Genomic DNA, 15,254 nt, shown 5'->3' on the forward strand with positions numbered 1-15,254 from the left:
TACTTTCAAAATATTGTTTTTTAAATTTTTATTTTTATAATCTTTATATATAAATTTTTAGTTTAGAACTTTGACTATCCAATTACCACTTTTCTGTAGACAATTTTACTGTGAAAAAAATGGTGAAAGAATTATTAATTTATTACCTAAGGTTTTCTTTATATAGCAGTTAGAGTAAAAGTCTACAAATTCGGTAAAATTAATTGCCGCCAGAGGGTGCTGCAGGTATCGCATTAATTCCTTCCCCAATGGGTTAATGGGGTTTTGCGGGGGAGGTGTAAGATCAAAATACCCCTGCTGCAGCAAACCTGTCGACTCTAAGCTAATTTCTATTTGTCTGAATGGATTTTCAATTAAATCTATTTAGAATACCTAGGTTTGCTGCTACAAGGAAACTAATAAAGTGTATTTTTTTTATATTAATAGCTTAGTATAAAATAAATAAATTAACCAAGTTTGATCAAAATATATACATAAACAAGCAAACTACGACATTTTACAATATTCTCCATAAGAATAACATAGACATTTTAAAATTACAAGTTTTTGAATTTTCTCTGTAACCAATAACCATACAAAAACACTGATATACTGAATTATTTGTTTTATTTAAACTCTTTAAAAACGTCTAGAGAAAAATTGGGAATGTGTTTGTTTTGAGGTCACAAATGAGAAAAACCCATTATTACCCCATAAATACCACTGTAAAACCCCGTTCCCATGGTCCGATCATGTTGTTCACGAACTCATTCAATACAATACAATATTCTTTATTGTTCATTCGTTCAAGTTCATCATTCAAGTTTATCCCGCCTTACACCTTCAAACCAAATTTCAGTTAGAGTTGTTAAACTTCTTGATGTTACAAAGTTATAAAATAACCAATGTAGTAGGGGTTTTCAGTTATTCAATAAACATTAAATTTATCTGTTGTGTAAATTTATTTGTTTGTTTGTTTTGAGGGTCAAAAATGAGAAAAACCAATTTTACCCCATAAATCCCTCCGTAGAACCCTGTTCCCATGGTCTGATCAGGCTGGTTCGCGAACTCATTTAAGTTTATCCCACCATACACCTTTAAACCAAATTTCATCAAAATCGGACAAAAATTACTTAAGTTATCGCATTCACGGACGTATATAAATCTATATGTATACATATAAATAATAATTGCAAACAAATGGTTTTTTTGGCCTCTGGGGACATCAAAATAAAAAAAGTAAATCGGTCTCGGGCCTAGGTCTTATTGTGCCACCTACGGTAATAGCTATTTCCATAGCGAAATTCGCTAATATGATCAATCGGTTTCTAGAAAGATGCACGTGAGGTACCGTTACTCCTAAGGCTGCCGACAGGCAATATCAAATATTTTTCTATAAAAACAAAAGCGCCCGGAGGAAAACTCCATGGTGTTACCGATGGAGGGTTAAGATACGCTTAAATCTATAACTAATTTGTGAATAATCTGTGAGTAATATTATTTAAGCAGATGTGATTAACTTTTAATACGTACATTGTACAAATATAGTTTTGAAAATGTTGTAATTAAATCATCAGATCTGGGAAGTTAGCACTAATAAGTCCGAACAAAATTAACTATAATTTTAATTTGCAATCATTTAATGCACACAATGAAATTAAAAAACTATGTCATGTATAAAGATATCAGCACTAATTAATTAAGTAATTTTTTTCTATAAATAAGATTACCATCTACTTAGTAGTCATGATGGTAATAAGTTACTCGTTGCAAAAAAATATATTTTTAACATTATTTTCACAGATTAGAGTTAAAAGAGCATATTATCGAAGCTGCCGACAGTTAGGATATTTTTTTGACTTGATCTAGGCCTAATTCTCCTGTTTAAAAAATAAGTTTAGTAAGATAAAATAAGTTCTTTTAGATCTTACAATAAAGCTTCAAGTAGTTTGTCATGGCACTAACTGACAACCAGCAGAACTAAACTTAAAAGAGCATGTGAGTTGTAGAGGCTGGCTGCACTGTGAGCCATCATCTGTCGTACTTTGTCTCTGGCGATGTTGTCATTGGGGTTGCCATCACTGCCATCGAACCACAGCCTCATACACGCTTCAGAGTCAGGAACAACCTTCCACGAGTCGTCCCAAACCTTGACAAACCATCAACAACTGGATTTTACCAAATAATTTTATAAGCCAGTGTGTATTTCAAGAGTATCATAGGAATGTTACCAGGCAGGCAAACCAGTATCTTTCTGGGGTTTTAGGAAAAAGCCCTTCCCCACACACAATTTACATGACAAAAACACCAAACAGGCATACTAAGAAAAGTTTAGTATAGTTAATTATCTTAATAAGATTTATAAAGTACTAGCAGAGTACCCGTCCTTCGTACGGGGTTGACATATAATATAAGTATAAAATGCTTAAGTTGTACTAAAGCTTTGCGTTTGACAATGGGGGAGGACACAGTTTGATCAAATTTGTTTCTTTAAATTTACAGTATACTATAGTATTACACATCTACCATAGTCATAATGTTCTACCACTTCACCTAAACAATAAAGAAAAATTAATTATTAAAAATTCGCAAAACATCACAAATTATTCATGAAATTAAAAACATAAACATAACTGTAAACAATCCTACTTTGACAGTTCTCACTGCACTTTTGTTGTTGCCTAGTTCAAATTAGCTGTTCATAAATGCAAAAAAAATAATAGTGCTGCACCCTGTTGGTAAATCTTATAACTTTTTAATGCTTTTGCATATCATAGAATCAACTTTTTTAGTTGAAACGGAGCCCGAAAGGATTTTTGAGATAAGAATATGCATATATGTTAATCGGGAATGTGAGCTATCATCATGCCAAATTTCAACCCAATCCACCCAGCAGTTAATGCGTGATTGAACTTCAAACAAACAAACAAACACACAAACTTTCACATTTATAATATTAGTAAGATGATTTTTTCTATAAGTTCTACTTTTAGTTGTTTGACAGTGTGTCTATGTACAGATATCGGACAGTGATTATGCATGATTATAACATACTAGCACTAAATGTTAATTTGCTCTTTAAGATGAATAATAAAAGTGTATACCAAAAATAAAAATAGAATATTTTACTTAATTGCCAGTGGATATAAAATGTTTTTTGATTTTTCATTAGATGTATAAATATATAAATTTTTAGGCGTACCTACCACCACGTGAGCACACAATATACAGCTGTCCGTGTGAAAAGCATGCATTTTCTAAATGTAAACCGACGATAGTCAGGGATTGCCCTAGTGCCTTATAATGGTGATTGCAAAAGCAAGACACAAAGGAAATTTTAGTTGCTTAAATTCAGAGGGTAATTTGGATGAAATCATCAGTATTCTTGGGATTAAGACTATTTTTCTTTTAAACTTACCACTGATAATTTTTATTTCAATCAATTTTGGTGTATTTTTTTAATTAATTGTCAGTCTGGTAACGTTGCACAGATTTGGTGGATTTAAGTTTCGCATTAGTATTATTGGAGTTCTTTCTTTTAATGACAGTAATGTGGGGGGTTAATGACAAATTGAGAGGCATTTGAATACCTGAGATAGCAGTAGCACACAAGATTATTATTCACTTAATAATTTATGTTAGATTGTATGGGTGTAGAACAAAAGATAAAAATATTAAGGCATTGTCATCCCTTTTATTGTTTATAATACTTTGATAAAGGTTTTTATGTTTACATATTTAACATTGGAAAATTTAAACGTTGTTGAGTGCACAGGTGTGCTGTGATTTGGGTTTAATATATTTGTACTTATTCAAAAGTAAAATAGTTTTCTGTGCTGCACTCTGTACAAAACATTGTGGCTCTATGTCAAATCATGACTGGATCAAATAATTTCATGATTTTGGTGTGATACAGCATGTTGTGATTATTCAAACCTACAAAATAGTTGCCGGGTAACAGCTAGTTATATTTATTCGTAAACATTGTAGTTCAAAAAGTCTGACATTGGCCCACTTAAAACCCTCTGGGGCGGAGCCCTTTTGACGGATCTGCACCAAACTTCACACAAACCATCCTTGAATAATGCTTAATAATGTCTGCAAGTTTCATTACAATCTGTCAGGCGGTTTCTGAGTCCATAAGGTACATATATATATATATATATATATATATATATATATATATATATACATACATAGTTCCTCTTTTATAGATAGGCTATAGATTGTGTAAAAGCACTTTGAATATCTCGGTACCTTCGTCTTGTTAAATCACTAGACTTCCCCTTCTCCACTTTACTTACTTCAACTCTGTGATCAATTACATGACTGTAAATCTTGGTTTTATGCTGCAAGGCTCACAGAATTATTGCTTATGATTCAAGATGCTTTGAGCAGATTACACCTTATTATATTAAATCAAAAATATGATTGAATTTTTCGAGGTCGATACAAATTAAATTGTTAGCATTTTTGATTTTACAAAAAGTTTGCCAAAGTATTTTTAAGTGGCTTTACCTTGGTAAATAAATGTGGTTTGTGAAGCTCACGCATTGCATTTGATACATTGTGCATACTTCAATCATAGGAGTAGAGCATATGACAGAGCCTTTGTCGTAACTGCCTACCATGTTTGGAACTATCTACCTCCCTCCATAAAAATGCTTGAAGGTCGTCTTCGGATTGTAGCGGCACTCAACAAAGAGGGCGTCCTTGAACTGTTTTGGTGCTTGACTGAATGTGTGAGTCATTTTTGTTATTTGACTTTTGTTTTTGTAAATTAATAATATTTTATGTTATTATATTTATTTTTATAATATTACTGGTATATTTATTTAGATGTATACAAGTTGAGTGTAAGAAAGAGCTAATGACCTTAACTTAGTCTGGTGAGAAATAAAGGATTTGAATTTCATTTACCTTCTGACAGAAGTTATTTGGGGTACCAAATATTTGGCGGAAAGTGCGACATTCTGCCTGACGTAGACAACTATTCCCCTCTCCTTTAACCCAGATGAAGTTTCTTATCCAGTTGTCGGTGCAGGTGAAGTCGTCCTGACAGGCTAAGAACCACGTTTCACAGTCACTGGCACATAAAGGCACCTGGTAGTAGCGCTCTTTTCTCATTTTCATATTTACCTGCACACAAAAGAGAGCATCAATATATAAATTAAAGCATTAGCTATTAAAAACATTGTCTAAAGGCCTAAACTAAAACTAAAGTGTAATGATTGAATTTTACATACGGCAAATCAAAAGGTCCTTTGCTAAAAGAGTTAAATAACATAAACACAGCATCAGAATCAATCCCCATAAATCAAGTTAAGCACAGAACATTATAGATTTACATCATCACTGATATTATTAAAAATAATTTAGAGATAATAGAAGTTTGCGGCAAAGATTTTACACTTGACCCATGAGGAATTTTTACATAAATTTACAAGGCCCCCAAAATAGGAAAGCGATGTTTTAGGCCTATTGAAAAAGAAAGTCAATGATAGACCTAATATTCTATCAAATAATTCAGACATCCCAGGTTCGACGGACGTGTTTGTCTTCCACTAATGACCCCCGGAGGACAAGTCCTTGTCTACAAAAGGCTACCTAATCGTTCATTCTTGAGCCGGATCCTGTGATGGTAAAATGAAATAATACAGGCCTATTTCCATCTTACTTCAACTAGTAATTCATGTACGATGTGTGTGTTCGTGTGTTTTGGTGTACAGAACCTTCTTGACGACGTCTGAGCAACCGACTTTGGTTGAAATTTTGTATTCTTGACAGTGACAAATCATGGCGCAATCAGTGTCAAAACCAATATAATATTGTAGTGTATCAAAACTAGTTTTGGACTGGGGCAAAATATAGGCTAAGTTAAATAAACCACTACCTATATATAGCCTGCAATTTTGGTTACAATCAGTTGTTTATCAAATCAAGTTGCATACCTTGACGACCCACGGGCCGATGTTGGGTGAGCACTCATAGAAGCAATGATCTTGTGTGAAATGCCTCTTACAATTCTCTGACATGTTCCTGATCTGATTGCAATGGTTGTAGTTGAAGTTGTACATCCTTGACTCATGAATATTTTTTGTAGTATTGTAGGTGCAGCAAGATCTGTTCTTCCACGGTGTACACTGGTCAGGGAAAAGAATGCTTGGTCATAATAACAACACAGGAAACAATTGATCTAGAGCTAAAAAATATTAGTAAAATATTAAGTATTTGCAAAGGGCTGTAGGTCAGATAGGTTTGATTTTGTTTTTGATATGAAGAGCAGGCTTATCAGTGGTCAGTCAGTGGCCTAGAAATAATTCAATATTTTTTATATATTTGATAATTGATAATATAAATGTATTCCTATTGAGAAGGCACCCACTGTACAGGTAAGCCCTATCAATGTATAAAAATAAAATATTAATATTTGTTTAGGACTATAATAATTTACAATAGGCTCTAGGTTATCTATACTATTATAAAAAAGAGGTGGTGTCTGTGTGTGTATATGGGAAAAGTAAACGCGAAAACTACTGGTCGGATCGGGCTGAAATTTGGCATGATGATAGCTCACATTCCCGATTAACATATAGGCATATTTTTATCCCAAAAATCCTTTCGGGCTCCGCCCCAGTGGCTCTGGAGTTTCCCATGTTAACCTTATGAGAAATGAAATTATTGAATCTTAACAGCTGTTTCAATTAAACAAGTTGGTTCTGTTCTGTGATGTTGAATAGCATTAAAGTTACAAGGATTACCAACAGGGTGCAGCACTAGCACTATTATTTCTTTTACATTTATGACAACAGCAAAAGGTGAGTGAGCGTAGCGAACGAACTTCAACCTGGAGGCGAGTGAGCGTAGCGAACGAGCTAACCTGAAGGCAAGTGAGCGTAGCGAACGAGCTAACCTGAAGGAAAGTGAGCGCAGCGAACGAGCTCCAACCTAAAGGTGAGTGAGCGTAGCGAACGAACTACAAAAAGAACCGAAATTTCTTAAACCATGTCCTCACTCATAACTGCTATAAGCATTTGATACTTATATGACAACCCCGTACGAAGGACGGGTACTCTGCTAGTTTTAAATAAATTTAGAATTTAGAATAATTTAGATTGTGCATCCAAACCATTAATTGTACTTTACCTGCTTCAATCAGCCTAAAATAAATTCAATAAAAGTAGCCAAGGTCTATTTATAATTCATTTTCATAAACTGTTTCATATCTGATTAACAATCTGACTGTGGTTAAAAAATAAACTGAAGGTTAGCTGTTAAATTACAACCAACATTTTAAACCGTAATAAAGAAAGTTGGTCGGTAATACTCAAACTTTGGCAGTGCATTATTGAAATAGGTAACTTACATCAAAGGCTAGGGGGGCGAAGCTCTCAAGGAAACAACCTTTTTAATTGCTGTTTATCCCTCCACTAGATCATAAGCTTTAAAATGACACACCAATCATAACAATGGCTTTAGTAGGACAGGTGAAAAAGGGACGTTTCAGAACCCTTATTGTATTAAGTAAAGACAGTTCAGTTTTGTTTCTATATTCGGTGGTGGGTGTTTTTTCCAGTACCAGCCGAAACTATTTTTACGGTGGATTGATAACATTATTTTTCTCTGTTTTTTTACCCTAAGAGGCATACGGGCCCTTTCACACGAGGCCACTGGTGGCGGCCACCAGTGTGCGCCCGGGCAACTGCAGTGGATGGTACAGGCAACTGACAAGCCACTCCACTACAGCCACTGTACAATGGTAGTTGCGAAAACGCTGTCGAACAATGAACATCTCCTTCTTCTCACGTTGATAATAAGGAAAAGAAAGCGAAGACACAGGCGTACTATCCAAAATTGCCGGGTACTTTTCAATTTCGCAAATTAGATCTCCAGTATTCACTTTGTCTTCTATTATTTTGTTTAGTCTCTTATTCTATTCTTCTTTCTTTGTCTTCTTCTTTTTCAGCAATGTCCTCTTTATTTTTCTTCCGATCACTCATTTTCACAAACAAACAATTCAACACGAAAACACTCAAGAACTACCATAGAGCATTGTCTGTGCACGTAAACTGAACCAAAATAGTAGCTGTGCGCGCACCCACGGTGGCAGCCACTTGTGAAAGCTCCCATTTAATTCAATGCCCCGTGACGAGTTGCCGCCACTGCGGTTGCCGACTAGCAGTTGCGCGAAGAGACACTGCTGGCTGGCAACTGCAGTGGCTGGGTGTGAAGGCTCCTATTTAAAATAATGTTAAAGCTGTGGCAATCCAGTGGCCTCATGTGAAAAGGCCCTAAGTAAAGCAACATATGTGTTCCCAGAGTATAAATTAATTATTGGGCTAATGCTAACTTTAATACTTAGTGAGCTTTTAGGTTTTGTTGTAACTTTAAAATGAAGACCTGAGAAAATAGTTCTCCCTCTGGTCCAGGTTTTTCTTTGTGATTTTTCCCGTCTAAGCACCAGTTGAGCAGTTCCTCAGGATCGCCAAGTTTTTTGGCCATACAACAAGCCATAAGAGTCAGTGCTATTTGTGCTGACACTGCCCACATGTTTGCATCTGAAACCAAATAATGTGTTCTACTGATTGAGTTTGATTCCAGATTCATTTGTCACAGAGGTCCCCAATCGGCCATAAGTTAAAATGATCGATTGCCAGTTCTAGGGTTAAAGAGTTGTTTATTGTCGGGACCACGTAAGTTTGCAGTTGGTGACAGCCAATCACAAGACAAGGCTAGTGCGACGTTGCCACATCGCCCGTTGACAACACTAATTAAAATATACTAAGCAATATATTAAAATCAGCTGGTATTTAACAGATTTGGCAACACCGCACGGTTCTCAATGGTTCATTCAAAACCATAGGCCTATGGTAAATAGGCTCCTCCCTCAACTGCAAACTTACGTGGTCCCGACTATAATTCACATTGTTCAATGTATTTTTTTAATAATAATATCTAGGCTAGGCGTACATTGTTTCAATCCATTTTCGATCATAATTAGTTTAAGAGATAACTAACGCCTATCAACGTTCCATTTTTGCTTAGTCGTAATAATATAGGGCACCTTTGGGCTGATTTGGTTGGTTAATTAATTCAAAATAACTTGTAAAGATTATTTTAATAACTTTAATAACATAGTACCTGGGGACCGAGCTTTGCTCGGAGAAAATCATTAGTTCACTCTGAAAGCAGTCTTAGTATTGGAGATACATAAATCCATTCCCAAACTCCACACGGCTCGCCTTTACTACGTCCTACACCATTTCCTACGTCATTGACCTGTTTCCCTCCATTCCCATAGCATTTCAGAATTGCAGACACCTTAATCTAATCGTCATAAACAGTTCCCACGCTCCATACTACTCGCCTTTACTACTTCCTTCACCACTTCCTGTGTTGCAAACCTGTTTCCCTCCCTTCCCATTGCATTTAAAGATTGCAGATACCTTAATCTAATCGTCATAAACAGTTCCTACACTCCGGACTACTCGCCTTGACTACTTCCTTCACCACTTCCTACGTCGCAGACCTGTTTCCCTCCCTTCCCATAGCATTTTTGGATTAATTTTTTTTTATTTTCTAATTTCGACATCATAAGATGTGGGATTGCCCCTGAACTAGTTATAATAACTAATATAATGGTTTTAAATACCTTCAGTCACCTTCACTCAAAACTTGCCCGCCTGATGATGGTACAACTTCGTGCCGAAACCTAGGTCGCAATAGCCGACTATTTTGAACTGGTGACTGAAGGTATTTAAAACCATTATATTAGTTATTTTGGATTGCAAATACCTTAATGTAATCGTCATAAAAAGTTCCCACACTCAGGACAGCTCGTCTTGACTACTTCCTTTACCATTTCTTACGTCGCGGACCTGTTTTTCTCCCTTCCCATAGCTTTTTAGGATTGCAGATACCTTAATCTAATCATCATAAACAGTTCCCACACTCCGGACTACTCGTATTGACTACTTCCTTCACCACTTCCTACGTCACGGACCTGTTTCCCTCCCTTCCCAGGGCATTTTAGGATTGCCCATACCCTTATCTAATCGTCATAAACAGTTCCCACACTCCGGACAGCTCACCTTGACTACTTCCTTCACCACTTCCTACGTCACGGACCTGTTTCCCTCCCTTTCCATAGTATTTTAGGATTGCCCATACCCTTAATCTAATCGTCATAAACAGTTCTTACACTCCGGAAAGCTCGCCTTGACTGCTTCCTTCGCCACTTCCTCTGTCGCGGACCTGTTTTCCTTCCTTCCCATAGCATTTTAGGATTGCAGATGCCTTAATCTAATCGTCATAAACAGTTCCCACACTCCGGACTACTCGCCTTGACTACTTCCTTCACCACTTCCTACGTCGCGGACCTGTTTCCCTCCCTTCCCATAGCATTTTAGGATTGCAGATACCCTAATCTTATCGTCATAAACAATCCCCATACTCCGGACTGCTCGCCTTTACTACTTCCTTCATCACTTTCTACGTCACGGACCTGTTTCTCTCTATTCCCATAGCATTTTATGATTGCCTTTACTCCTTCCTTCACCACTTCCTACGTCGCGGACCTGTTTCCTTCCCTTCCCATAGCATTTTAGGATTGCAGATACCTTAATCTAATCGTCATCAACAGATCCCAGACTTCGCGCTGCTACCCTTGACTACAATGTATCGAGTAATCTTCAGTGTATAATCTTTGCTAAATATTAACAAGGGATGTTTTTCCTTTTGTACTGTATTTGTAATTTGCTAATATACTGAGGGTAGTTGGCTTATTATGAACACATGCTACAACTTCAAGTCTTTTGTTTACTTTTTCCTTGTTATTTAATTCAGCCAACATGGTTACCTAGCAACCCATAAGACTAATGTTAAAAAAATGTGATTTTCAGTTTCATCTTTCTACGTAATTAGATTTTTGTTGGCAGTTCTAACTCCAGTAAATTCGTTTTTAGGCCAGAAATAAACTATTTACAACATTTGAAGAAAATCGTCGGAGCCGTTTTCGAGATCTTTGTGCAAGCAAGCATACATACATACAAGCAAACATTTCTCATATTAGAGTATAGGATTATTAACCTATAAAAATGCCCTAGGCTTTATACGATTTTTAAGTTCATTTGATGGTTAAACTAACAAAATAATCAGTTTAGTTAAACCTATCTGTTTATTTAAATAAAGACTGAACTTTAGTTTAAGTCCTACATTTACTCGCATACTGCAGTTTGGTTAAAGTTAGGTTTAGTTTAGAACAGATTCATTTTATAATCAGCTGGTAGTTAATATACAGGGTGAGTTTTAAATGAGTTCCCCCCCCCCCTAAATTTTTCTACGTTTCTTAAGATATCAACTCCAGACTACGTCAGATCATTGTAGAGTAGTAAGTACTTCATTTTGACTGAGTATAAATTTTTGGCCGCCATCTTAGATCCGCTATATTGGATACAAAATTTTTTTTCAAATGTATAGGTAGGGTTGTGACCCATTGTTTCAAACTAGATTTTTACGCTGAATACGATGCTGCAATTTGTTAAAAAAAATCTTGATCCGTTCTAAAGTTATGAGACCTTTTTATAACATTATTTATAGCCCATTTTAACATTTTGTGCATTTACAAACTAAGACCATAATCTCAAAATCATCAATTATCAATTATTTAAGATGGGGACGCCACTATGTGCGTATTTTAACCCAAATATGAGTGAAGGATGAGTGTAGGATGAGTGGCGCGATCTTGTAGTCTTGTTAGTGACTAAGGCCGACATGTTTCTTAGACACAGCTGTTAATTAATAGCCCATACAGCTAATGGCAACTAAGGGACCTACAGTTTATTGTGGAATCCGAACCACATTTTTTCCTCGTAATTAACGAATTGGTCTAATTATTAGGATAGCACTGCGGATAGTCATAGTACTCACTAGTGCGGACGTTAATCCACACCAGGGAGCATCGCATCCAGCACAGTGCTTTCCTATAATTATCCACAATTCGTGACCTCCTAGTAGCTGGATTACAGGACGACGCCACCCGTCCCAATAAGACATTTACAAACGAAGACCATAATCTCAAAATAGTGCTAGATAAAGATAAGTATACTGTGTACACCACCATTCATTGTCGACCAATTTTCACTTGGTTATGAAGGATGTATTTGTTTTAGCTGCCATCTTCGATCCACCATTTTGAAATGCGATAAATTATTTTAAATATGAAGGTGGTGTTGTGACCCATTATTTTGAACTACTTTTTTATGTTGAACTCAATGCCACAATCCGTTTTTCGTTATCAAGCTTTCTAGATGAAATATTACAATCATTTTTTTTTTAATGTCAATATTTCAAAAACCAAATATGAAAATAAAAAACGGATTGCGGCATTGAGTTCATCATAAAAAAGGAGTTCAAAATTATGGGTCACCACATCACTTTCATATTTAAAATAATTTATCACATATTAAAATAGCGGATCCAAGATGGCGGCCGGAAAAAATAAATCCATCTAACCAAGTGAAAATAGGTCTACAATGAATGGTGGTGTATAGGCCTACTTATCTTTATCTAGCACTATTTTGAGATTATGGTCTTTGTTTGTAAATGCACAATGTTATTGGGCTAAAAATAAAGTTATAAAAAGTTCTCATAACTTTAGAACCGATCAAGATTTTCTTAAACGGATTGCAGCATCCTATTCAGCGTAAAAATTTAGTTTTAAACGATGGGTCACAGCACTACCTTTACATTTGAAAAAAAAACTTTGTATCCGAGATGGCGGTCAAAAATGTACCTATACCCAGTCAAAATAAAGTACTTACTACTTTACAATGATCTGACATGGTCAGGAGAAATATAGAAAAAAGTAGGGGGGGAACTCATTTAAAACTCACCCTGTATAATGTATAATAGTAAATGTAGGACGTAAACTAACGTGAAACCTAGTTAAATACAATGATATAAGTTGCAGCTCGTGGATTGCTGGCTTAGTGTTGGGTGCTTGGGTAAACACTCCACCACTCTCAATTGGCAGAAGCTGCCACTACCTATGAACTTCCCTATTATGATGCATTACTTTACAGCCATAGGCGTCACACTGGGGGAGCCTACCAACACAAAATATAGTTCACATTTTTTAGCCGACCAACACAGTAAAAATCCAAATAAAAATACATTTCTTCTACTTTCTAAAGTGGTTTTAAGTTACTTACAAGTTATTTATTAGTGTTATGGAGGTTTTCCATCAGTTAACTTACCTGCAGACCTCCCAATAGGATGGTGTTCTGGTTGTGCGCCCAAATCATGTGACACCTCTGTTTACAGTAGGCTTAAGCTACCTGTTTCCCTTGACATAGGCCTAAGTTCCATACATCTGGTTAAAATTTTGCTGGTAACTTTACACTGAATGTTGAAAATAAATAAACTTGTTGACATGAATAAATCTTAGATGTTTTAAGTTAGTGCAAATCCAATGAGACAAACAGAAATTCGCTTAGTTTTCTGTGACAGGAATATGTTACCTCTTTTTCTTCATTTGTTCGTTTCAAAAATCCAGCAAGCACAGGCCCAAAATAATGTAATATATAGGCCTAATTATCTCTTGGAGTTTTAAGTTTTTGAAAAATTGTACTGGGTCTATATAGACCTATGATAGAGGGTAGGGGTAGACTACAGTATATGTTGTCAAAAAAGACAGAATGAAAATATTGATCGATATAGGGTATCAATTGTTTCATTTGATATTGTTTGGTTATAGGTTAGGTTAACCTAACCACATTAATATCAAATAAAATAATCGATATATCGAATAATTTTTCATTCAGTTGTTTTTGACAACAGATACAGAAGTTTACCCGAGGGTAGATTAGGGAAGAAGGCCCTAAGTATTGTAAACATACTGTAGGCTAGGTCTGGTTATAGGCTGGTTATAATACCAAAAAATGGTAGTTGTAACATAATTTCAATGAAATTTCACGTTATAATTATTGTTTCATACATCGACTTACCCAGTGAAGAACCTAGGCTATGCCTAATAACAACACAGCCCGGCACTGCTTCTTGAAACTGTAATCTCGGGCCTAGCTAGGCAATAATTTATTGGAAATGTTAGCCAAAAGCCACGAAGAAAGTAATGTGATCATGTGCCTACTTCATTAACTCAAATTAAAAAAAACTAAAACTATCTCCGTTGAAAATAAGAAACTGTTGTTTGTTATTTGTTTATTTTGATTTGTTATTGTATTGTTATTGTTGTGTTGAGTATCTTGTTTCTTCTCTTGCAGTCTTGCCTTGCGTCACATGTTATGTTTTTAAATTAGAAGATTTAGTTTGCCACATAGGCAAATTTGAGACATTGACCATTGAGCTCGCAGTTCAACATTTTTCCCATATAGGCCGAGCCAATGATTATATATCTACGTGTTAAAAATCAATGTGTTTTACCTTATTGTTATAAGTGTTATTTTATTTTTTTATGTTGGTTTTACAATGGTTTTACCTTAGTGTTGTTGCTTGGCCTACAACCTTATATATAATGCGTGAAGGCGATTTCTACGAAAAACTACTCCTCCGATAATGGACGGATTTTTACAAACTATGTGTAAAAATAAAGTATTTTTTGTGTAGACGCCCCCTTTCACCAATTCCTGTAATAAAAGGCTTCGCCCCACAGGTCATCAAAATTCCAATGTATTTCTTATGAAGAAAAGATTTTGTTTAATTAATAAGACGAAAATGTTGTATTAATTACAGCTGTTCTGCTGTTCATAATAAACACATGAGCCTTCGTTTTTAGAGTGAGTTCGTTTTCAGTTCTGATAACTGGAGTGAGTGGAGTGATTCATTTCATTTTCCTTAAGTTGTCATCTGGGGCCCATTTCATAATAAAGTACAAACTAATATTATTAGTAAATCAGCTGATCGCCCAATGCAAAAGTTACAAGTTGTAACTTGTAACTTGTAGTTTATTATGAAATGGGCCCTTGAAATTATGACTGTTATTCGCTTTGAAATTGTAATACTTTGCAATTAATTGCTCGAATTCGAGCAACAAGAGCACTAGTCTACTTAAATCAATGATATTGACTTGACTTAGTAGTGGGGATGAATGAAATTAATACTTTATTTCCGTGAACATGACATTGACACATGTATGGAAAAAGTCAAATAAACTAATACTAAGTACCTAAGAGTACTTCAAATTGCAACAATTATATGATTTGTTTGTTCCTGCAACACTCCATGCATGGAAAATAAAATAAAAACACACTTGCAGA

General features: G+C 35.5%; 1 protein-coding gene across 1 annotated transcript; it reads right to left on the reverse strand.

Moving 5' to 3' along the window:
* Nucleotides 1-1,601: 1,601 nt before the first annotated feature.
* LOC129004632 (folate receptor beta-like) lies at nt 1,602-13,289 on the reverse strand. Its single transcript, XM_054433179.1, has 5 exons — nt 13,236-13,289; nt 8,380-8,537; nt 5,931-6,122; nt 4,900-5,118; nt 1,602-2,128 (listed from the first exon to the last, which is right to left on the reverse strand). Exons 2-5 carry the CDS (start codon nt 8,527-8,529, stop codon nt 1,940-1,942), a joined length of 750 nt encoding a protein of 249 aa, XP_054289154.1. The 5' UTR covers nt 8,530-8,537; nt 13,236-13,289; the 3' UTR covers nt 1,602-1,939.
* Between the last annotated feature and the right edge of the window lie 1,965 nt (nt 13,290-15,254).

The sequence above is a fragment of the Macrosteles quadrilineatus genome, unplaced genomic scaffold, assembly GCF_028750875.1.
Source record: "Macrosteles quadrilineatus isolate MER2022 unplaced genomic scaffold, UCM_ALF_1.0 Scaffold_10__1_contigs__length_6754688, whole genome shotgun sequence".
Lineage (NCBI taxonomy): Eukaryota > Metazoa > Arthropoda > Insecta > Hemiptera > Cicadellidae > Macrosteles > Macrosteles quadrilineatus.

Bases quoted from the DNA above. Each gene is read 5' to 3' on its own strand.
- LOC129004632 (XM_054433179.1), bottom strand. From the start codon at position 8,529: ATGTGGGCAGTGTCAGCACAAATAGCACTGACTCTTATGGCTTGTTGT. The intron at 6,123-8,379 runs GTCTTCATTTTA...TTCCCTGACCAG, and splicing joins AGGGAGAACTATTTTCTCAG to TGTACACCGTGGAAGAACAG. The intron at 2,129-4,899 runs GTAAATGAAATT...TGGTTTGTCAAG, and splicing joins CAAATAACTTCTGTCAGAAG to GTTTGGGACGACTCGTGGAA.